The 24,411-nt window shown below is 37.1% G+C and overlaps 1 protein-coding gene across 4 annotated transcripts in view; it reads left to right on the forward strand.

Moving 5' to 3' along the window:
• PPP1R13B (protein phosphatase 1 regulatory subunit 13B) overlaps positions 1-24,282 on the forward strand; it is a 70,059-nt gene extending 45,777 nt beyond the window's left edge. Inside the window, exons 5-18 of one of the 4 annotated variants that reach the window (XM_054161778.1) lie at positions 5,385-5,486; positions 6,416-6,590; positions 6,964-7,160; positions 8,872-9,036; positions 9,871-10,051; positions 11,688-11,843; positions 15,058-15,227; positions 16,016-16,517; positions 17,068-17,843; positions 19,370-19,507; positions 19,587-19,720; positions 20,458-20,624; positions 21,493-21,692; positions 22,594-24,282. In XM_054161778.1, the coding sequence (XP_054017753.1) occupies positions 5,385-5,486; positions 6,416-6,590; positions 6,964-7,160; positions 8,872-9,036; positions 9,871-10,051; positions 11,688-11,843; positions 15,058-15,227; positions 16,016-16,517; positions 17,068-17,843; positions 19,370-19,507; positions 19,587-19,720; positions 20,458-20,624; positions 21,493-21,692; positions 22,594-22,635 (3,105 nt within the window). In that variant the 3' untranslated portion in view covers positions 22,636-24,282. The remainder of the gene's footprint in view (positions 1-5,384; positions 5,487-6,415; positions 6,591-6,963; positions 7,161-8,871; positions 9,037-9,870; positions 10,052-11,687; positions 11,844-15,057; positions 15,228-16,015; positions 16,518-17,067; positions 17,844-19,369; positions 19,508-19,586; positions 19,721-20,457; positions 20,625-21,492; positions 21,693-22,593) is intronic. The other 3 variants (XM_054161779.1, XM_054161781.1, XM_054161780.1) reach the window with 3 other exon arrangements.
• Positions 24,283-24,411: the final 129 nt, after the last annotated feature.

Raw genomic sequence — 24,411 nt, forward strand, 5'->3', positions numbered from 1 at the left:
TTCCAATTAATTGGTTACCTTATGCTTTGTGCTATTTGAGTAACGAAGTGTTCTGTATCACAGAATGATAGGGGTTTGAAGGGATCTCTGAACTAGAGATCATCTAGTCTAACACCCCTGCCAGAGCAGGTTAACCTAGAGCAGGTTGCACAGGACTGCGTCCAGGTGGGCTGTGAATAATTCTACAGATCCTGCCACCTCTCTGGGCAGACCAGTGTTCCACCAACCTCAAAGTAAAGAAGTTTCTCCTCATGTTTAGATGGAACTTCCTGTGTTCAAGTTTGTTGAACACAGGAAGTTACCTCTTGTCACTGGGCACCACTGAAAAAACACTGGCCCCATCCTCCTGACATCCACTCTTTAAGTATTTATAACATTGGTAAAATCCTCCTTCAGTTTTCTCTTCTCCAGGCTGAAAAGCCCCAAGTCCCTCAGCGTTTTTTTTTTGTAAGACAGATATTCTGAACCTAAAGATGAGATTGCCAGTTGTAAAGCTTTTAATAATTGTTGTTTTCCTTTAAAACTCTTATTTCTGAAATCATAACAGTCTCAGGCGTGGGTTTGGTATGTATTTCACGATTATTTTCAAAGTTACTTTCTGTTCTGTACTTTCTATTGCAAACTTAGAAAATTATCCTAAAAAAGTATTTTTGTGGCTGAGACATGGAGGAAAAGAAATTAATAAAATCTGACCACATCCTACTTACAATCTTTTAAAATATATATATATTTTAAAAGATCAGCCTCATGTTTTATTTATTCCAGTATTGACATAATCAGATTTCTCTTAGAAGATAGTTTTTTGATGGGAGTAAAAGCAAAAACCTCTGGAATATGCCCCTATTGCTTGCACATCTTCCCTCTCATACACTTTGCTTGTCAAAGAAGTATTTTGAGTTCAGGTGCAATTTTTCATGTACTGTTGTGGGTTGCCAATGAGTAAGCCTTTTCATAACATCTCAGAAGCATGTGGACTGAGGAGTTTGTGATGATAAACAGAACACCGTTGTGCAAGGGTAGAAAGAGAGGAAGGAGGAACAAGTAAAGGAATTTTCAGAGTGACAAGACTAATGTGTAGAATTCAATATTAAAGGAGGTTCCTTTTCTTAATTAAATGCCTAACTTATGACTTGTTTCGAGGCAGCTTATAAACTGGTTCCCGAACTATTTAATTACTACTCTTCCATTTGTCTCACCTGTCTCAAAAATACTAATCATCAAATGGTAAAATATTAGCTTGTAGTATGGGAGTAATGTCAGAAGCTGAAACTCCAGTTCATTATGAACTCCATCTCTCATCATGACCTTTTAAAGTGCATGCTGAACAAAATAACTACATTTTTTTTAAAGATTCTTGTCAATATTAAGAAATAGGGAATATAGGTGTAAAGTGTTCTTGTCTGTGTGAGACATAGGTAATACTTCCTTAGTTGCCTAATAATGCAGTGCTTGCTCTATAGCATTTCATTTAGCAGTTCATCTCTATGTGTAAATGCTCCTATGAATCAATGAAAAGAAATTTACAGTTCAGCAGAACTGTCTGCTTTGATGTATCACCATGTAGCAAATGAATCTGTGGAATCTGGAGGAGTAGATACTTGTAGTGGCTTTTTAGTACCTCTTTCAGTTTTGTAGGAGGCAGGTTTCTCTTGCTGCAGGAGAAAGGAGGAGGTCTGGACCTTAAATGTGATAGGCTCATGTTTGTTATTAGAGGTGAGTGACTTCATGGGCAAAATTGTTAATAACTAGTATGAACAGCACAAACTTAAGAGTCTGAGAAAACAACAACCTCATTAAAGAACTGTGTAAATGCAGTGCTCTCTTTGCCTGGCATAACCTGAGGTTCTGAAGAAGAACTGAGACTGGCTTTTCTCAGTGGTGGCATTTGCATACAGATTATAAGCAGACTCAACTAATATGAAATGCTCTGAACAAACTGATTGAACTGGATCTTGACAAGAGAAAGATTCAGCGTTTTTCATGCTGTTTGAAAAATGATGCTGTGTTGTTTTGGAGACCTGAAATTACCAACAGTCCAGCTGAAAATAGTTGACTTGGTGTTGAAGAGGAGTTTTGCTTGATCTGCTCACTGCTTTTGCCATGTGGATGAAAAAGAACAAACAGCGAGTGAAGTTACAGGTTTAAAAGTTTGTTTCCTCAGCTGCCTCCTCTTTTCTTTCCTAAGTATAGCATAGTTATTTTAAGTGAAAAGGATATGAGCTGGTACTCAGAGGTAAACATTAAAAGATTTCTCAGAGTCATTGTATTTAAATGGTTAATTATCAGTTTCCTGTGTTTTTGTGCTTTGCCGTGTATAAAAGGTTTTTAGACATTGCACTTCCTAAATAGAACATTTTACAGCAGTTAATAGCTTCTTCAAGGAGAAGCTAATATTTGCATTAATTGCATTAATCTCCTGTATTTTACATAATAAAAAAGTAATGCAGTACTTTTTTCAGGCATTGTGATATATACTTTTAAATATGCTTATTTAAAGCAGTAAAAATTCTGAACTTCTGGATAAAACTGGGTTGTTGTTTCCAGTGTTTTTACAAATCAGTTACTTCTTGTCATTTTGCCTTCCAGGTTACATTTTTCATTTAGAAAATCTGTAATTTTCAGTTATTTAAATGGCTGTTTTACCTTGAAATATGCACAACTCCCATACAGATACCACTTTTTGCATCTGGATATTTTTAACAAGGTTTCTTAGCAGAATGAAATACCTCTGTATTTCTTGGATGGGGTCGTACTAGAAATTAGTACTGGATAGAGAATGAGCTATCAATGTTGTTAACTTAAACTGATGACCAAAGCAGGAAGGAGGGAAGCATTGAGAACACTTTGCATAGTCCAATGCAAGATGTGTGTTTTTGGAAGAGCATATGACTATTGAAAAAATCATGCATATTCACACACACTCATTTTTCACTTTTTAAAATCAGTGATCCAGAGGGAAACTTTCAAGCCCATATTAAGAATTACCTACAGAGGTTTAGGTTTTTGTGCCAGAAGGTCATGCCAAAGGAAGTCAGCAGAGCCTGCACATGTTCTGGGGACAGCATCTGTTTTTAACTTTTGTTTGCTTGTCCCAAGTGAGCACATTTTGGTTTTTGGATGGCACTTGGAAAAGCTTCATTTCTTTCTTACCCAATTAGTGCCATTCAGTCTGTAATTAATAATAAAATGTCTCTCTTTGGCTCACTACCTGGTAGGAACAAGTGTGTGTGAATTATTTGGTGTTAAAAAATAGTGTGTAGGACTTTTGACTGTCATAAGTCATACTAACAAAAAAAAGTTTTCTTTTGTGATTGTTTTGTTTAAGTTATTATGTTTACTAACAAAGTGTTAAAATAGAAAATTAGTGGTTTGGGTGGATTTTGTTCTAGCTCCACTATTCTATATAGCTAACTGTAAATAAATGCATAATTTAGGATTGGGTATTTCGTTGTGGGTTGTTTTTTTTTTTTAATTCTCTGCTATAAATAGTTTTCATTATTGTCAACTATTAAAAGGAGTTTCCATTGTACTATCCAGTAAGAATTACAATTTTGCTCCATCATTTATTCAGTAGGAAATATTCAAACAGGAACAATAACTTTCCCTAAAAATGTTAGTCTGACATGTCTGTATTAGGTGTCCAAAACACAGCCATTTTAAGTTACTGTTTGAATCTGGCTCACTTCAGTGACTGAACTTGAGGTGCATATCTTACCTGAATGCAGAAACACGAAATACTACTGCAGTTCAGGTAGGAAGAAGTTTAAAAATAAAAAAAGGAGCAGTGACTTACTTTAAAGCAAATACTATTTTCCTTTCCTGACTGAAACTTAGAACAGTTTCGTATTATGCATTGATTGGAGAACTGATGCTTAACTAAGTAGGAATTTGATGTAGGAATATGAAACAAGCTATTCAAAGTGGACATGTCAGAAAAAATCACTATAGGACTGCATTGGAAGGTAGTAGGGTGGGCCCAGAAAAGCAGAGCAGCTGAATCAGCTTTCTTCTGGGATCAGGTTTGATCAGATCCATAATCAGATGCTTGATTGATTGAGCTGAGGAGGTGCTTGGTGTAGGGGTCCTTTTATTTTTTTACATCTGTGAAACGTTTAGAATTCACCCCATTTTGTAAACATTAATTTGAAGCAGACTTTTTATCTAGCAATATATAAAAACCATTCTCTTTTCAGCAGCATTGACTATATTGTTGACAGGAAGTGATGTAATTTTAATTTGGTTTTTCCATAGTGTAGTCATGTAGTTTGGTGAAAATACTGAAGTGAATTATTACAATGCAGTAGTCTAGCTTTTACACTGAGATGTTGGGACATTCTGAACTTCCTAGCTTTCCAGCATTAATTTTCCAACACTGGTATTTTCTTTCTGTGCAAATTCTGAAATTGTGGTTATATTGTGCAATTCTAAGGGTTTGGGTTTCTGAGTAGCGAAGCGGGTATTTGGCAAGTGTCAACTTCTGAAATTTGTCTTGTTACACTGCACTCTTTCTTGTGATTGTATAGGAAAAAATATGGTTGAAATGAAGTAAATTAATGTATAGATTTAAATTGTATTTGTTGATAGAACAATGAATATACTGAAACAATGCATTCATTTAAAAAACACATGTACTATTTGGTCTCACACATTGTCACAGCATTCTACAAATTCCAAATAATTTTCAGCAGTTGCCTCTCTAATTCTGTGAATGATTTGTTAATTTTCAAATCCAAAAAGGAATGATAAAGCCCTGTTTAATATCTTGCCTCTTCACTCAAACTTCACACAGTAATTGCTACTTGCTTATGCAAAGGGGACCAATTTTACCTTTCTTCACTTTGTACACACTGTTTTTCACAGATTCTTACCTTTAGAAGTTCTAATCAGCCAGGAAACTTCACCATCTTTGGGTGTGAGCTTAGTGACAGTTTAATGTAAGAGTTCTTACATAGTCTTGTCTTGTGCTAGGTAAATAATGCTAACCACCAGTTAAAGCTGCTTAGGCAGGAACACTGAAAATCCTACTGTTTAAAATCCCTGTTTGTATGTGTGTTCCTATGTGTGCCAGATCCATAGAAGATCTTCATAAAGCAGAGCAAAATGTAGTCGAAGGCCTTTTTTCTCTTGTCTGTTTTGGCTTTTAGCGTTTTCCTCTTTCATCTGCTTTTCCACTTTTTGCTTTTTCTGTTCCTAATATCTGCATGGTCTGTGTCCTTTCTTTCTGCTCTGAGGCTTCTTCTTCTTTCATGAGTGTCCATCATTATTCTTCATCTGAAGACTGTGGGGGACCCTTCAGCCTTCCTCTGAGGAACAGAGGTTTAGCTTCTATTGTCAGAACACTTGATGTACGTAAACACATTAATGTGACATTTTGTGTTCTGCAGGTTGGCAATCCACGTGTTGAGCTCACTCTTTCTGAACTTCAAGATATGGCTGCCCGACAACAGCAGCAGATTGAAAATCAACAGCAAATGTTGGTTGCTAAGGTAATAATGATGTAAGGATCATAACATACAAAATCTCATCAACATACACAAGCATGGATATGGAAAAACACACTAGTTCATTTTACTTAAGTTCAAGGAACAGCTTGAGAAATACCTTGTTTTACCAAGTTAATCTGAACCTAGACAATGTACAACATTTTAGTGTAAGTAACACTAACAACCTTGGCTTGTCAAAGCAAGTCATGTGCCTTTATAAAAATATTGCTAGGTTTTGTCTCTTTTGTGAGGCCTGCGTCATGGCCTATGATAGACCAGGCTTGATTCTAGGCTCATCTTTTAGTAGTTCATTCATTCCAGTATAATAATGGTGTGAGATCAGACTGTGCCCCCTTTGGATATATATTAAGGTATTATGTTTCTGAAGTGTCTGAGATGTAAGAATCTTAAATATGTTTTTGGAGGGGGGGTGGGTTTAATGTTTTTGATATTGTCATGTTCGCCTATCAGTTCTGTTGTTCTTTCTTGATGGAAATCACTCAGAAAGAGAAACATTTTCCTTGTGTGCCCAGCAGAAGGACTGTTATTTAGAAATGGAACGCTATTGTACAGTAGGTCATCTTGCTTAAAATGGTCTGTTGGACATATTTTGCCTTCTTTGAGAAGGTGGATAACAGTGTTGGAAATTTATTTTGCAACAGAAGGAAAAGTGTTGATAATGTCAGAAAACAAATGCCAGAGGATGCTTCACAGATGTATTTTGAGTGTTCAGGCTGCAGTTGTACTTGCACATACATGAAAATTTACTTGGACTGAAAAATCTTGAATGTTTGCTTGAAGACAGATTTTAACTAGAAACAACTTTTTCTGTTTCCTGGAAATAAAAAACTCCATTTTTCTTAGTGATCTTTTCTAGGTTAACTTGTTATTTAACTAAATGGTTCCTCTTGTCTAAAACCTCATTTTGTCAGGAACAGCGTTTGCGTTACCTGAAGCAGCAAGAACGTCGCCAGCAGCAGTCTGTTTCTGAGAGTGAAAAGCTTCAAAAACTTAAAGAACGTGTTGAAACCCAGGAGACAAAGCTGAAAAAAATCCGTGCCATGAGAGGACAAGTGGACTACAGCAAGATCATGAATGGCAATCTGTGTATGTGGAATTTTTAAGTAATTTATTTAATTTACTATTCACTGCATTACTAGCAAGTAATGTTGCATTGTTAGTTAATGTAGCACTTAACCAGGATTTGAGATATAACGTGTGTTTTTTATTTTAAAGAGAGTGTTGTGTTTCTATGAAATTTGTATGTGACATAACTTTTTCTTTGTTTAATATAGTCAGGCATAAAATCAGAATTATTCTCTGTTAGAAAATTCCCTGCACATCAATATTTTTATTAGTGCCTTCTTATCCTGGATTTCAAACCAGTGTGTTTGAAGTTATCAGTACTGGTAGAATAAAAATACTAACAACTTCTGCTTTACTTAGTGGTTTTTTGTTATTTTGATCTTGTTAATTTTAGCAACTGAAATTGAGCATATAAGTGCGATGTTCCAGGAAAAGCAGCAGGAGCTACAGGCTGCAGTGTTGAAAGTGGATCAACTTACTCAGCAACTGGAAGATTTAAGGAAAGGGAAACTGAATGGGTTTCAGTCTTACAATGGACAAATGACAGGACCAGCAGCAGTAGAATTAAAAAAGTTGTATCAAGAGCTACAGGTAAGTAACAGATGCTATTTGGATGATAGCTACAGATATTAAACGATGTCATATTGCTTTTACAAATGGACATTTGGTTCTGTGACTTCTCACAAAATTAATGTATTGGATGCTGTTAATGTGTGAGGTTGTAGTTAGCATATAACCCTCTTTAAAACAGAATTACATTATCTTCACAACTATTTTTGTTTCTCATGCACATAATGACACAAAGCTTGCAAGAGTTCTGAAAAGCATTCCTTAGTTCCTAATACTGAAATGCTGAACATCATCATAATCCAGCATTTGTTTTGATTTCTCTTAAAATGCAGATTTTAAAAAAAATCATGCCAGTACTTTTCTACTTTGCAGCAGTGGATGCAGCACACTCACTTAGATACCATCTTAACTTGGAAACATGACTGGACTATGAATAAAAGTACATTTAAAATTGTGAAAGCATAGCTATGGTGTCTAAGCTGCACTGTGTTCACTGCACTATGTATTGCACTGTAGCTGAAGTACTTTCATAACTGTGTTCCCTGTATCATTATCGTATGTCTTCCTTCAAGAAGACTGGTACATCTGAAGTGTAGTTCTCACATGAGTAATTAAATATCTGATTTACACTGAAATTTTGTCTAGCTTTTATGTTTCAAAGTTATGGAATACTTAATTGCATGCTGATGTGTCAGAATTTAAGCTTTTTTTTAAATTTACTGTTGTATTTGTAGTGATCAAGGGAACACCTATAACATATATTCAATATTTCAACACTAATTTAAATTTCAAAATCAGTCTCTTCCATTTCTTTATATAAGCATGTACAATGTACAAAATAATCCATCACATGTTTTCGTTACTTTGGAATAAATGCTTTTTTCCCTTTCCCCATTTTTACAAGGCGTATCTGCCTCTCAAGTATTTCGCAGTGTAAAGATACTCAATAGAGTAAGATTTCTCTCTTGTGCTTCATACCAATCCCTTCTATATTTATTAAGATACAAATTTGCTTCAAGCTTTTTTTTGCATGTAACATTACCCTGAAAATTGGAACACTGAGACAGTACTGTCAAGAGTTACTGCAGGTATGAAAATATGCCCATGGGAAAGCAAGAGAAATAATTATAAAGTCTGTCATGGTTGATTTAAACTATAAAGGTAATCCATTCCCTAATCTACAGGACCTGTTGTGAAGGTTTCATTTTAATCCCCATGTAGAGAGGAAAATCTGTGCTCAGTCTCTGCACTACCAATTCAGTTAACCTCCCATCCAGACATCAGGAAGTTTCATGTGGCACTGGAAACAGAATAGATAGCATAATTTCTGTTACAAGTTTTATATCACTGGCTTTTATGACAGTCAAACTGCCTCGGTCAAACATAACTTTTAACAAGCATTTTCTATGACTTAATTTTTCACAGTGGCATTCAGTTCTGAAATTTCATTGCACCTAATTCTTCAACCCATTTACAGTACTTAGGATGCAGTCTGCTTGTATTTAATTGGTATAATAGGTATCCACTACTTTATTAGGACATTCTTCTGCTGTTTTCTTTTAAGAGTTGTTCATGGTTACAAATGTTAATTTGACAGGCCATGTGGAAGCATAACACTAGAGACATCAGAACAAGTTGCTGATGCAAGTTGCTTAGGGTTTTTTAACATTTGACAACAGACAGAAGAAAGTAACTGACTGAACAGTTTGTTGTGGTTTGGTTTGTTTTTCAGATTCGTAACAGGCTTAACCAGGAGCAGAACTCCAAGCTTCAGCAGCAGAAAGAGCTCTTAAACAAACGCAATATGGAGGTGGCTATGATGGACAAGCGAATCAATGAGCTGCGTGAACGACTGTACAAGAAAAAAGTTGAGGCACGTCAAAAAGAAAACATTCCTGTAAGATAAACTGTTAAAAGGGCCACACTTTAGTTTATCAAGAACCTATAAGAACTACATAGAATCTCACTTTCTTCCAGCTGAGTAATACAATTACATCTAAAGATCCTATTTTAAAAGTAGCAGGCCTCATAAAACTATTTTAAGGTTTTCCATAGATAGCAAAAAGAGTTAGACAGAATGTGTATCCTTTTTTTGTGGCACAGACCATACGATACTAAAAATTGTAGTAGTTGCTATTTCTAGGAAGGAAAATGTGACACTGGGCTGTGTTTCAAAGCATGAAAGCATAAAAAGTTTGGCACTTATAAAATACTGATCTTCCAATATGGAAAAGTGATAAAAATATAAATGATCTAGTAAAAATGTAAATGGTCTGATAAAGTTGGTCTTAAGAGTTGTCTGGAACTTCGAAATCACTCGCACAGTAGATCATTTGTCTAAGGACTAGGGAGACTGATTCTGGATTTCCATATGTATTCTGAGCTGGAGGTATTGATTAAGGAAAAAACCCACACATAATTGATCATTTAAAAACTCATTTTAGTCCATTTGCTTAAGAAAGGCACAGTGCTAGAGACCTTACACAGATAAAAGTTTCTACAAGAAATGGATGTTCTGTGGCTGAGAAATTTAATTTATGAGGTATTGATTACACCTTTCTCTTTTTTTTTTTTTTTTTTTTTTTTTGGTAGAGGCATGGAGTATTACTTAATTATTATGGTACCTTAGCTACAGTGCATGGCTCCAGATAATTAAAACTAGATTGCCTGTTCATGCACAAATGCCTAGATTAAATGGAAGTTCACATTTCAATTTGTCTGACTTTTTTAGCTGAATCGAATTAATGGAACTTCATCACCCCAGTCATCCTTGAGTGCTTCAGGAAGAGTGGCAGCAGTAGGACCTTACATTCAAGTTCCAAGTGCTGGCACTTATGCTGTGCCAGTAGATCCAGTTAAACCACAGTCTCTCACCATTGCTTCTAGCTCATCACACGGAAGATCAAAATCTGGTAAGCACTTAAGTGTGGTGTTTATTAATACACATGGTTTGGAAAGGAGTAACTTAGGAAACCCACTGTTGGCATAATCTCTATAGTGGAAGACACGAGTTTTACATGCCTTGATAATGTTCTATGAATTGAACATTAGTCATTCAGTATGAGGTGGTTTTGCCTCTTTCCATTATGTTTTTCTTAGGAGACTGAGTGTTTCTTTGACATTTTGCTGGCTAGTACACCACTAAAAGGAACACGTGCTCCTTCACAGATTCTGTATTCTGTCTCTAGTAGCTTTTCAGTTAAGCTGTGTGTTTGTATATAACAAGGACATCAACTTTGACAAACTATATGAAAAAACAGCTATGTACAATGCGTTGTTTTTTGTCAACTAAAACAAAGTTAGTGAATAAGTGAAAAATAATGTTACCTCTCAGAAGGAGACTAAATAGAAAAATAGAATAAATGTATGGGAAGCTTTTTGCTCCGAGACGTGAGAATTTGTGGTGCTCAAAGCATTTCTGAAATGGAATAACCTTAGCATTGATGCTGTTTACTAGTCTCTCCCTTTATTAATGAAGGCGCTGCCCCTCTAGAGTATTCCCCAGAACTTGATGTCTGAATTTGGCTCCCATGTGTCCCATAATTAATAATTACTGTTATCAATAACAATAGTTTACATTGGAAACTGAAGGAAGCAGTTCATTATATTTGTACCTTAAGTGCTGATTGTGGCAAAGCTCACCTCTCTGCTGACATCTGAGCAAAATCAGAATTGTAGAGAAATGGTTAGCTAGAAAAACACGCATGAGGCAAATAAAAATGCACAATGCCATGGGTCTAACCACAGGACTTGGTTTACATGGTCTCCTAGAAGAGATCTAAAACAGAGGTAAGCAATGACCACTAGACCAAAGTTTCTGCAATATTCACATATGTTTCCAGCAAAGCCTGCAGTATGTTTCCAAATAGGAAGAGAGAAGGAAGACATCAACCTGTCTACAGGAAAGAATGACAAATGGCCCCCTTCAGAATACCAGGACAAGACGCAAAACTATACAAACAGAACTTAGAAATCTCAGTGTTTTCTATTGATTGTAGTGATTTAACAATGCCTTTAGTTTAACTGAAAATTTATACAAACTCCATCACTGTGGTTTTATGGAAAAATATTAAGGGGGAAATGACTTAATTGTGGGGTGAAGTGACAGATTTACAACAGTTTTGTTTTCAGATGTGGATTCCTTTTCCACATATGGGAAAGGACAACTCATAACCTTTAAGTTCCCCAACCAAAAATACAGAAGAGATACATAACCACTTCTAGACCTACTGCAGGTTACAAGATCTCTAAATGAGAACTTTCTGATTTCAGAAAAATAGTTGTTCTACCTTAGGGGATTGACACTGTTTATTACTCCTAATGTACTTGAATAAAGACCTGTGAGATAGATTTGTTTATGTGAGGAGAAGCTTATATGCTCTCAGGAAGAAAAGAAAATTACAATTTTTTTTTTCAACTGTCATGCTTTTATTTCTCATTATCTGAGTGTTCCTGTTCTGATTTCTTCATTGTCATTGTTATAATTTTTGCACCACTTTTTTTCTTTCTTTTTCTGTGTAACTGGATCTGCCTTGATGTGTCCGGTAGAAACAGACTGTGGGTGTGTGAAAAAATCTCCAGACACCTGGAAGGTTTCTGATTTAGACATAATAGTGGATCCTATTCTGTCACCTCCCACTTCTCTTCAGTCTGCTGTTCACAATGTCATCCGCCTGGCACCTACTCTCTTTGACACCCAGCACTGTGAGTCCGTAGAAGATCTCTGGCTAGCTAAGAACTCAGTTTTTAATATGGTCATCTGAGCTCTTGCATACAGATGCATATTAAACAGCATCTTTAGAACTTGTGTTGTGGTCTGGCATGCAGAAGATGCTGTTAAAATTTTAAACTACTGGGAAGTTACTTTTCATCTTTGAAGGAAACAGATTTCCAGCAAATTCATCCCTGGAGTACTTGGAATAGGGTACTAGGGATGAGTTTCCTTCATTGAAAAAACTTGAAATTTTCTAATTGTTATTAGAAAATGTATGGCAATCACCAAAACATATTTTAGTGTATCTCAGATTAAATAGATTTATTACACACAGGTTTAGCCTGAGTTAATTTGTGGAAAATGGCCCCAGAGTTGGGATTAAAACCTCACTCTGTCCAAGTCAGTAGCAAGAATGTTGCTAACTTGTTATTGAAATGTTATACTTGCTGTGCACTTCAGTTGCTATAGTAAGTATACTGGATCCAGACCTACAAAAATTTTTAGGTTGCCAGGGAAAACACACAAAACCTTTTGTGTCTGCATGTCTCACTGTCTTGTTTATGTAAATGCAAAATGGACATGACTGGCAGGAGTTGAAATACACCGGATGTTAAGATAGTTCACAGGTGGCAGAGAAAAGGGTACATTTGGAAGAGAAAACTAAGCCATTTGACTGAAGTGGAGTGACTGAGAGCAGGAGCTAGTGAGGGCTTGTCAGAAGGGTGTTGCCATCAGATGGGCAAGAGTGTCTGGGACCTGTTCAGTCTAACCAAAGATAGCAGAAGGCACTGTTTGGCTGCCTCCTCTTGGCACATATTGCGCAGGCTCTGGCACCATACACTGCAGTTGCAGATTGCAACAGTCCCTTAGTTAAGTGCTTGAGATTCAGCTTGGGTTGTGGGAGTACGTGAGAAGTGCACTCATAAAGAACACATGGTAGTTGGCAAGTCTGCCAGGTTGTAATAGGAAGGCCAGGAAGGTGAGAACAGTTACATTCTGATGTTTATGTAAGTAGAATGAAACCGAGAACTTAGAGGAGAGAGAGTCTGAATTTACTTCCAGTTTGTCATCTCAGAATCTGGGGATGAATGTGCTAATAATTGGAATTCAAAGGATTACAAAAAACGTTTGCATAACTGTCTTTCCAATAGAAGACAGTGGGCTTGTGTCTGCAGGTAAGATAATTAAATTCTTGGGGATTTTGGCTGTTTTTCCTCTAAGTGCTTTCTTAATAGCTAAGCTTACGGCAACAATGCTTTCATGTTTCACACGAATCAGTTGTAACACCTTTAATGATCTTCAGAACAAAAGTTTTACTAAACTATATATAACCTTACTGGAGTTATGGAACATCCTCTGTATTCTGTACAGTGCACGTTATTTCAATGGGTACTTGGAAAATTTGCCATTATTTAGGGTCAAAGTATTCAGACAGTCATCTCTTTTAGTCTTGCCCTTGATAACCAGAGGATTAAGAACAAAACCAAACAAAAAACCCCTCATGCAGTTCTTGGCTGTTGCCAGTGCTAAAACCAAGCCTCATTACTTCCTGCACTTTGCAAGTGTGAAAAGTGATTTCTGGACTTTGTACTATGTTCTCAGTGCAAAAACATGCAGGTGTTAAAATTGTTTAAATTACCAACCACCAAAAAAAAACAAAAAACCTCACTCCAAAGTAATTAATTATCTCTCAGAATTTGAACACAGCTGATCTGAATTTGAAAGGTTAATATTAAGGAATGGTCTGCACCTAAAATGAGAAAGTAATTACTGTGGTAGCTTAACTGCAGAGGTATAACTTTTTTCTCGCTTAAAACTGGTATTATTCTAACAAGCTTATAAATAGGTTTATGAGCTAATAGAGTGAATTTGCACTCATATAATGAAAACACTGGGTGGTAATTCTAGAGAAATCTTCAGGTTGTCATTTCCATAGGAAAGAAAAAGGATACTTAAAAAGACGACAATGCTTTTGTATATAGATTGGTCATGTTCGATTGACTGTAATTAGAATGCTTCCATGCTGCTGCTTCTTAGACTATCTATCTGCTCTGCTAGATAGAGGATGGCAAAGAATTCTAGAAGTAGCCTTGCAGATTCTGTTTTCTAGGGGCTTAAAACTGAAAGAAGTAAAGTAAACTTGGCCATTAAATACCTGATTTTCATTTAATGTTGTCTTACTTTGGGGTCCAGAAATCTTCATAAACACAACCCCCATCTCCATTTTAGTTGTTATCCTGTAAAAGAGTGAGTTATGTGCTACATGTCATCCTCGCTGATCCTGAGTACTTCACTAAGATAATTACAGGTAGCAGGGAAGGAGAAATGATCTCTGCTCTCCCTAGAGTAAGAGAAACCTGAGGTTTAATCTTTAAAGGCAAATCAAAGCCTTTGGATCTACCTGGGGATCTATTTAGCTACTATAAAGCAGATCTAATTCTCAAGGTATTTTAACTCTTTTTCTTACTTGGAGGACAGAAACTAAATAGTCTTATGCAGTTGTTAAAGTAACGTATCAACACATCTAGTACTTCGTTACGAATTTGCTGCCTCAGTTTATGTGCAGCTGGACATAATTTTTTGCATATGATGAAGATAAAAGCCCATGACTTGCATCTAGACATTGAGAGCTGAAGTTGTCAGCTGACTTTATAAATTTCATTAAATCTCTGGGGCAATTCTAATCAGGTGAGTATGCTGAAGTAAAAACAAAAGGTAAGTTAGCCACCACTTCCAGCAAAGGAATGTACGCCCCTGTTCCACCTCATTGCTGAAATGAGTTTTTACATCCTGTTATGAGTGAATGCTGGTAACCATAGCTTAGATTTGGAGTTAGTCTACTCAGAGCTTACACAGACCCAAAAGAAATATGTTGATGTAGTGTTTCTGTAAGGACTTTTGTTCTGAACATGTTTGCCTTCTAATAGTAGAATATGCAATGCTCAAATCAAAATTGTAACCATCTTTTTGCTGTAAAAATTTTCAGTCTGATTTGAATGTCAGAGGGTAATGACTGCCATTATTCTATGTGGTGCTTGGGCTTTCAATATTGATTTCTGAATCTACCATTGATAGTGATTTATCTATTTCTAGAATCAAATTAATCCTGTTGGAATATAAGCTGTTCTGTTTCATATGTTGTTTTGCTTGTTTACAGTGGTGATGTGGCTTATCTTAAACACAGTATTTTTGTCTGTTTTAAAGCTAATGATGGAAATTGGCCAATACTTAAACAGAGTTCAGCCCCTGTGGTGAAACCCCCTCACATCTCCAACGCAGACTGGAAAGAATCAAGCATGGATACTGCTTTAAAACAAGGAACTATATCCAGCCAGCCTTTGCCAACTTCAGTGCTAGGAAGCACTGATAAGCTGGTGGGTTTCATCTGTGATGTATTTATAGATGTTTTGCTGAAATTACGAACTTTTGACTTTTGTAGCAGAGCTCCATTCAGTTCCATTCACATTCAGTTTCTCTGCTGCTATTTGTGTTCCTCCTGTTACTTCCTGGTTTTGTCACATTACAATTTTTTATTTCAACTTCAGTAGTTTGTATTCCTTCCTGTTCTTCTACATATCTGCTCCCCTCTTTTCTCTCCCTTTGCATCTCCTAATCATTTCCCCCACCTTCTGATTCTTCTAATTCAAATCTTCATTACTTTTTCATCCCTTGGTGTGGTTTATCACTTTTCCAGTGCACTCAGAAATCTCATCAAAAAAGTCATTAAATCCATCCTTGAACCCACTGGTGGTGTTCTCGTACTTTATGATTTAAGACTGTAATCTTTAAAGAATAAGAACCTTGTCTGTAAATAGTGTTGGTAAACTCTGTTATCACACTGTATGTTATCAAATACATTATCAACTAGATACTGAGATCCAGAACCTAGAACAAGTTATTCAGGCTTTGAAAGTATGCAGATAGCTTTGGGTTCATATTAATGTGTTGTATCTGAAGATGCCTTTAAACAGTGGTCTCTGCCTAATGTATGATCATGTCTTGTGAAAAATTCAGGCACAATCATACCTAGAGATCAAGGAGCACTAATAGGCTCCTTTGCTGTCACATGAGATGATTAGTATGTTTTGCTGAATGAGGAATATTCTTACTCACAAGTATTTTACTTAACTAATGGTATACACACTTCATTATTCTTACATAGGGGCTTGAGCTGGGGAAGGTGCCACCAACAGTTCCTGGTGTAAGCAAGCAGTTGCCTCAAAACTATGGGACGTATCCTAGCCCAGTACCCTTAGGAACAGGCTCTACAAATTCTCTAGAAAGGAGGAAGGATGGCAGCCTGCCCAGACCCGGCACCAGTATAACAAATCGGCAAAGACCTGTCCCACTTCCACCACCAAGCAACGTTCATCAGCCCAGCTCTTCGCAGCAGATTCAGCAGAGGATTTCTGTACCTCCCAGCCCTACATATCAGCCGTCTGGTCCCCCCTTGTTTCCTGGAGGAGATGGCAGGCCAGAACTCCCTTTAACTGTGGCAATCAGACCTTTTCTAGCTGATAAGGGATCAAGGCCTCAGTCTCCCAGAAAAGGGCCACAGACAGTGAACTCCAGTTCCATCTACTCAATGTACCTTCAGCAAGCAACACCACCGAAGAACTATCAACAGGCTGTATATAATACCTTAAATAAATCAGTAAAAGCAGGTAGAATATATTTTATTCTTTCCTTTTGAAATAGGTTGTTAAGATCTACTTATGGATCTTAGTTTACTTGCTGTATCAGTTTGAAAAACTTGTCTAAATCTGTGAGAAAAGCAAAAATAATTTTATGTATGCAGCAGTGTCAGAAAAAGGATACCTTTTTCTGTATCATAATGATAAATGATACATAATGGGATTTTTTGGGGGTGATAAACAAGCATACGTTGTTACCTTTTTTTTAAAACGAGATGCAATTAGAACAGTCTGAATACTCTACCAGTACTTTCAGAAACAAGTTGGAAAACGAGTGTCTAGAGAGTTTTTCTCCTCTTGCTCTTTCCTCATGAAAGAGGAAGAACATTCTGAATCTTGTAAGCAGCATCACCAACAGGTAAGTATTTCTTCTGTTTTGCCAGGTGCCAATATAACTATTTTTTTTTCTTCCTGTATTACTGTCACACAAGTAGCAACAGAGACATATGTGGGTTTTTTGCAAATATATTGTGTAATTTGAGAATAGTTCTTCACTGTTTTTCATCTTTCTGTTCCTCAGTTTATGGAAAACCTGTACTACAATCTGGTTCAACTTCTCCCTCACCCTTGCCATTCCTTCATGGTTCTTTGCCTGCCCAGACTTCCTCACAGCCACAATCTGAGCCTCAGACTGAGGTCTCTGAAAAAGATCAAGAGCTGGAAAATGCTCCACCACCCAGTGAAAACAGCAATGTGGAAAACATTCCTCGTCCTCTCAGTCCTACTAAACTCACACCTATTGTGCATTCACCCCTACGATATCAAAGTGACGCTGACCTTGAAGCTCTGAGAAGAAAATTGGCCAATGCCCCTAGGCCATTAAAGAAGCGTAGTTCTATCACTGAACCAGAAGGCCCAAGTGGACCAAATATACAAAAACTATTGTATCAGCGCTTCAATACGCTTGCTGGAGGAATAGAAAGTGCTCCCTTTTATCAGCCAAGTAATCCACAGGACTTCATAGGCATCTTAGCAGATGTCGATAATGGTAACACTAGTACTAATGGCAATATTGAAGAACCTATTTCTGTGCAACCTACGGTTCCTCTTCCCGATGAGCCACCCCCTTCATCAGATGCTAATGATAATGAATTACCTTCTCCTGCTACTGAGGAACTGATAAGCACTGAAACAACAAATCAAACATCTGAGACAACTGAAGATAACAACAACAATCCTGCTATAGTTCCTTCAACTGAACAGTCACCCAGTCCCACGCCTGAAGTCAATTCTCCCAGTTCTCCAGTAGAAGATGACACTCCTCTGCCACCTGCTGTCCCTCCTCCACTTCCTCCAGTAAGTAACAAAGCAAAAAGAAATTTTTGTGAACTATGGAATTAGCTGGAAGGTGGTAAGCTTCTGTTAAATGTTATGTTTGTGCTTCAAGTTTCATGATACTAAAAGAAAACCAGAGGGGCTTCAAGAACTGATGGATTAGCCTATACTACTGTAGCTGTTTGACAAGGAAAATATCCTTACAGGCAACCGGAAGCTGCATATGTACTTTAGAACTTTTTTAGGGATACACTCTTAAAGAATTATGGAATCTGAAATTCCATTGAAAATATGTTTTTCATTTCCTCAGGCCTACAAAGGAGTCTGTTTGTATGGAACTAAGGGTGAGCTATGCCAATAGAAAGCTTTTTAATTTGAAAGCAACCTGAAGTAACTGTTCTGGACAAGCATAGCCCTGTTCCACTCAGCACAGAGATGCAAGACCAGGGCTAACACCAGCAGCAACACAGCTGACTTGTTTCAGCAGAAATGTTTATTTAATATTTGTCACACAATTTGAACTGCTTTCTAACTACCTCCTTCAGCTGCACCAAAGTCTTCTAAATACTTGTCATTACTGAAACCTACATATGGAGAATTGAAAACAGGGAGGAAACTGAACTTAGTTCTTTGTTGTCAATATGACTCACTTTAACATTGGTTTAAAAGAGTTCTCTCCACTCTGATTCATATAGGGACCTTGTGTTTCTCTTACAATTTGACTGTAGTTTACAGAAGGCCTTGTGTGCATTTTCCATGAGCACAAGTGGGCCAGGATACTTCTGCGAGAATGGAGTATGCTAGCTACAGATGCTGCTCATGCTGCAAGAGGTTTATTTTCCAAACCGAAATAGCCATACTAAATAGGAGCACAAATTAAAATTGATCTTACACTGGTAGAGACCAAAAGCATTCTTATACAAGCTTTATTTTACTTATTTTTTTCTGGAAAGTGACAGGGACACATGTGCATGTTCTGACTACTCTCAAAATGCATTTAAGTGTTTCACATCTTGAGAATGCTGTTTCTGATAACACCAGCTAAAACGTGACAGAAATAGCTTCATGTTCTGTACTTTTCTTTTCCACAGCACAATGTGTAACTTGTCAGTACTGACCTAGAGCAAATACTTTTGCTAATTCAAGGCAAAGATTCCTCTTAGGGTGACATTCAGGCTTAACTGCATCATGCTTTCTAGTTTAAGCAAAAGTTTGAGTGCCTCAGACAATCCACCAGAAACAATTCAGCTCATATTAGATACAGTGAAGATACTGATGCTCAAAGACTGTTCACTTAAGTACTTCATTCGTCATGCTCACTGTCTTTAATTAGAATCTTCTAAATTTTATTGGGATTTTTTTTTTTCATTTTTAAACTACGATGTAGGATACCGAGCATTTTATTTAGAGACTTTGTAATAGGAACATTTGCATAGTTCTATTACCATTTAAGGAAAATGGGATTCCTAATCTAGTTTAAAAGTTGCTGAAACATGTAATTCTTATACAGCTTGAAATTATGCCTTCCAACCTTCATCTCTCCTCAGACAAAACGTACCAACTTGAAGAAACCAAACTCAGAAAGAACAGGCCATGGTTTGAGAGTAAAGTTCAATCCATTGGCCCTTCTCCTTGATGCTTCTTTGGAGGGAGAATTTGATCTTGTACAACGAATCATATATGAGGTGAGCTTCTAAACAACAGCAAGCTCTTTAAAAGTTTAGGGGGGATAAAAAATGCTGAACTAATTTATGTTTTCAATAGGTTGATGATCCCAGTAAACCAAATGATGAAGGAATTACGCCTTTGCATAATGCAGTGTGTGCAGGTCATCACCACATTGTGAAGTTCCTGCTTGATTTTGGTGTAAATGTAAATGCAGCAGATAGCGACGGGTGGTAAGTGTCAAGTTTTTAACCTCAGCATATGAGAGAAACACCATTTTGATGCACATTCAAAATTCAGTCAAGACCTGTTTTGGGAGCAGTTTCTTTCCCCTTTACCCCCAGCAAATGAGCGCTTTTCAGTCTGTAGGTGCTGACAGACTCAAATGCAAGGTTGCACTGTGCTCAACTCATGTGCAAGAATGCTTAAATTGTAAAGCATACAACATTTCGCTTTTACTTAGTGGTATAGTTGCATTTCTTCTTCAGGGGCTGAAATAATTAAATAGTAAATATCAAATAACAGAGGTTAATTAATTTAAGTTTCATCTTCATATAACCTACCATATTTTTGTGTTCTTGAAGGATCTAGCCTTATGGATAGTTATAGCACTTCTGAAGCACCTAAAGGGGATGTGAAACCCCACTATGCTCATCTGTTTCACTCTCATCTTTGTTTCACATTTCAAATACAAATGGAAAATAATACCCTTTTATGCCCAGTAGCTTTGTAAGCTACAAAAATTGACATTTTTGCTAACATTGTATTTCATAGCGTTTGGCTTTACTGAAGTCAAGTAAATCCTGAAATCTGCTCCAGTTGCTTGACAGGTTTGACATAATGCATACATATACTATAATCATAAAAAGCAATTTCCTTTTAAAACAGGCAGGCTGAACTCTATACTGCCAGACAAAATAGTTGAAATACATAGAAGATTTTTCATGTGTATATTTTTGCTCTATTTCAGGACACCCTTGCATTGTGCTGCTTCTTGCAATAGTGTTCATCTGTGTAAACTACTGGTGGAATCTGGGGCAGCTATTTTTGCTTCAACTATAAGTGATATAGAAACTGCTGCAGACAAGTGTGAAGAGATGGAAGAAGGTTATATCCAGTGTTCCCAGTTCTTGTATGGTAAGCTGTGATGCTGCTTTACAAACTTCTCTAGATTTTGTAAAATTCATCCCTTTTTGTTTTTCTGATCAGCATGAAACGTCTGCTTAGGCCCCAGGCTTGACAATACTGTTTATCACCTACATGGTCTTTCAAAATGCTAAGAACAGAATAGTTTTTTCATTATTATGCTGCTCATAGTCCTTCTGTCCTCTGAGTTACTTCACAGGCTCCTCCTAATGTTACAGATTTTTAAAGTTTTAATTGGCTTAATCTCAAGGAAATGCTTCCATGGTGAAGTTTTGATAGTAACAGTGAATTGTCAAGCATCTTGAGAGAGATACTCCAGCCTCCAGCTGTCCACATTTCTAGCAGATCCCATGAAGAAACATAATTAACTTGCAGACTGTATTTCATTACTAAAATACATTTTGCAAGAAAAGTACCTTCATGGGCATATTTGTGCTTTACATCAGAGGATATAAGCTTTATTAAGGCTCTGTGTAAGTGACACTGTGATCTGCAAAAGCCTCAAGTGCTAGTATATAAGGAGCCCTCCTGTAACATACACACAGCAGTTCTATAAAGCTGCTTTGCTCAAACATTTGTAAAACTACTTTTATCCTCATTTGAGTACAAGATTGTAAAGTTTGTATTGCATATATAATAAAGTCCTTATGCTCTATAGTGGTTTAAAATATTCTGTAAAATTGGGTTTTATCATGCAGTTAAATTTCTGAAAGCATTTCATCATGGAAGTGCTGAAAAGTGTTAGTGAACTTTTATTAGTAAGAGAACAATGTTTGGGACCAGTGTCGATACTACACGCCTGAGAGGGAAAAATACAGTATTTTACCATCTATTGTGTTCTTTATTTGTTGTTAAACAGGAGTGCAGGAGAAGTTGGGTGTGATGAATAAAGGTGTGGTGTATGCTCTGTGGGATTATGAAGCCCAGAATAATGATGAGTTGTCATTCCATGAGGGTGATGCCATTACTATTCTAAGACGCAAGGATGACAATGAAACAGAATGGTGGTGGGCTCGCCTCAATGACAAAGAAGGCTACGTGCCTAAAAATCTTCTTGGGGTAAGTTCTGATTCACTTTACCTTCTATTTTTCACTCCTTCCCAAAGTAGCAACAAGATGGATCTTTGGTAAGAATACCCTGTGCATCATCTGGAAACAGTGCTATAAAATAGTGCAGAGCAGATTATCCTTTTTCTCTCTGGCCTCTGCATCATGTGAACAAAAAGGAGAAGCTATGTGTAGGAGATCAGTGCTGGTTTTTGTTTAACAAGTTAATATATTTAATATAGCTTAGTCTTTATCTTTCAGGATTTTTTTTCTTCTCTGTTGCCTAAAATACAGGGCACCTATGTAAATGTAGTGACCCTGTTATGCAGCTCAAAGCTTTAGCCCAGGAAGGTCTTCAACAAGTTTTTTTTAATACCTGTCACAAGATATAGAACATACAGATATGTACAAAGGTAAAACAGGAAGAGCCTTGAAGATGACAATTGCAGGCAAGTCATTGGTGCTGCTCTCAGTCAAACCAAACACTGCTGTCACGAGAGACCAGGCATGTTGGGCTACCAAGTGGAGAAATGAAGATGACAAACTCCGTAAGAAAACCTTACAGAGCAGGAAATAAGCTCTCTCTTGGGCTTGACAAGGAATTCTTGTACTCACATAAAAGCATCCTTTGGTCTAATCTAGGATCTTAAGCTGACTGAAGCAAGTCCTTTTCACAGTAGTAGTTTAGCTGCTGTTTGCAGGAGTAAGTTAGTCCTTGGCCTCCTATTGCTTCTGGTTTAGTTTTTCCAGAAGTTACCGAAGAGCATGCTGTGACTTGCAAAAACCTCAACTCTCAAAACACTTCATCACCCCTTCCTTGTTCATAAGCACCCCTTGGTTATAACTGATTTGACTTAGAATTAACTTGGTTTATCAGCCATGCAAAACCTAACACTTTTTTCTGGTTTTACAGTTATATCCACGAATAAAACCTAGACAGCGAACCCTTGCTTGAAGTCAGTTGTACAACAGTGCAATACTGTGCTGGTAACTGGAAACATACACTGGAGCCGTCATTTTTGATCATTTCACACAGAGAAATAAAACTATGCTGTTTAGTTTTAATGGTGCTTTCTCTTGTTAAATGGACAGCATCCACAGTTTTCAAGATCTGCAGTTTGTAAATGAGGATCGTTTTTATGTGACCCACCACTGATGAGAGCGATACCTCCACTACCAGTTGCACCAACTATCATCTAAAGCAGTGTTTTAAGTTGAAGTTCCATGGTAGGAGCTTTCTTGTGTTAAATGTTCAGAGGTGTCATTTGAAGAGTGGAGATACGCTGTCCAGTTTGCTCTAACCCCACAGTAACTGTCCCACATCAGGATTTTGGACATTTTATTTGATACCAGTGAACATTACATTCTCATTACTGATAACTCCTTGGGTTCTAGGATCTTCACTTATTACATGCATAATTAAGTAGTCACCAAAGCTTGATGAAGGCCAGGATTTTAAGTGGTAACATACTATACACTTAAATCCTAGCCTAGGCAACTCCAACAAAAGCTTTACATAGTCTAGCATCTAGTATTATTTGCATTTAGCATCAAGCTAGAGAAACAACAAAACATTATTTGTACACTTCTCAAAACCCCTGCACCGTATTTCACTTGGTGTTTTATTTTCTCATTCAGCCTACAGCACCAGTGTTACCTCTACTCACATAAAGGTTCCCCTGCTAACCACCTGAGCTTGTCCTTTCTGGACAAAACAGTACTGAACTTGCAGCAGCTTAAGGGATTTGTATGTCTGCATGGATGAAAGTGCAATAGTTGAAAAGGGTAAGAGTTTGGTAAGGGTTATACTGTGTAATCTGAAGTCTGCCTGAGTCACTCTAAAAGAAAATATGAAGGACTGAAGTAGAAAGAGGGTTGTGGAGATGCTAGATCAAGGAGAAGAAAGAAAAAAGGTTCAGAGAAGGATTGAAGAAAGGCTATAGCTTATTTGAGGACAGTTTCTGTGGTTCTTGGCAGCCTCCATCTGTTGCCAAGGCAAGTTATGCAATAACCAATTCCACTACATTGTAGTTTCAAGGGAAAAAACAAAAGGCACTTCACTGGAATTTTAATTGTACATGATTTTATATACCAGAAGTATATTTTGAATTTCCCATTTTAAGTTTTGGCCATATTTCTTGTAACTTTCTCCCACGTAACAGTATGCAATTTGATTAATTCTTCATGTACAAGTTCTGTGTATAATTTATATATCCATTTCTGCAGTGCTGTAACTTGCTTTTACCACAGGTTAGCATTAACTGTATATATTGTGGTGAAAAGTGAAAGGGTATTATTGTTGAAGAATTTGCTACATGAATGTGATGATTTCAAGAGCCTATGATACACTAATTCAGAGAACATGTAAATGTGCACAATAAAGTACTGCTAAGGCATGGCTGCATTCTCCAGTATTTTTATACAGGTGGCTACAGTGGGTTTGCCTTTCATCACAGTCTACCTGAAAAGACTAATTCAAGCTTGCTGTATTCTCTGGTAACTGAAGCTTCCTTGTTGCTTCACCAACTGCACAGAAAATTACTCACCACACCAATTTGGAACCTTCTTACACCAGTATTCTAACTGTGACAAATTAGTAGTTGTCTAGAAAAGCTCTCAAGCTGACTACTGAGCCTTCTGTGTTCAGCGTAAGACAGAGGGCAGAAAGACACTTGGCTCAGCATGTGAAGCCAGAGGATTTATCCCAAGAGTTGAACCAATTAGCACACTT

The sequence above is a fragment of the Dryobates pubescens genome, chromosome 5, assembly GCF_014839835.1.
Source record: "Dryobates pubescens isolate bDryPub1 chromosome 5, bDryPub1.pri, whole genome shotgun sequence".
Classification (NCBI taxonomy): Eukaryota; Metazoa; Chordata; class Aves; order Piciformes; family Picidae; genus Dryobates; species Dryobates pubescens.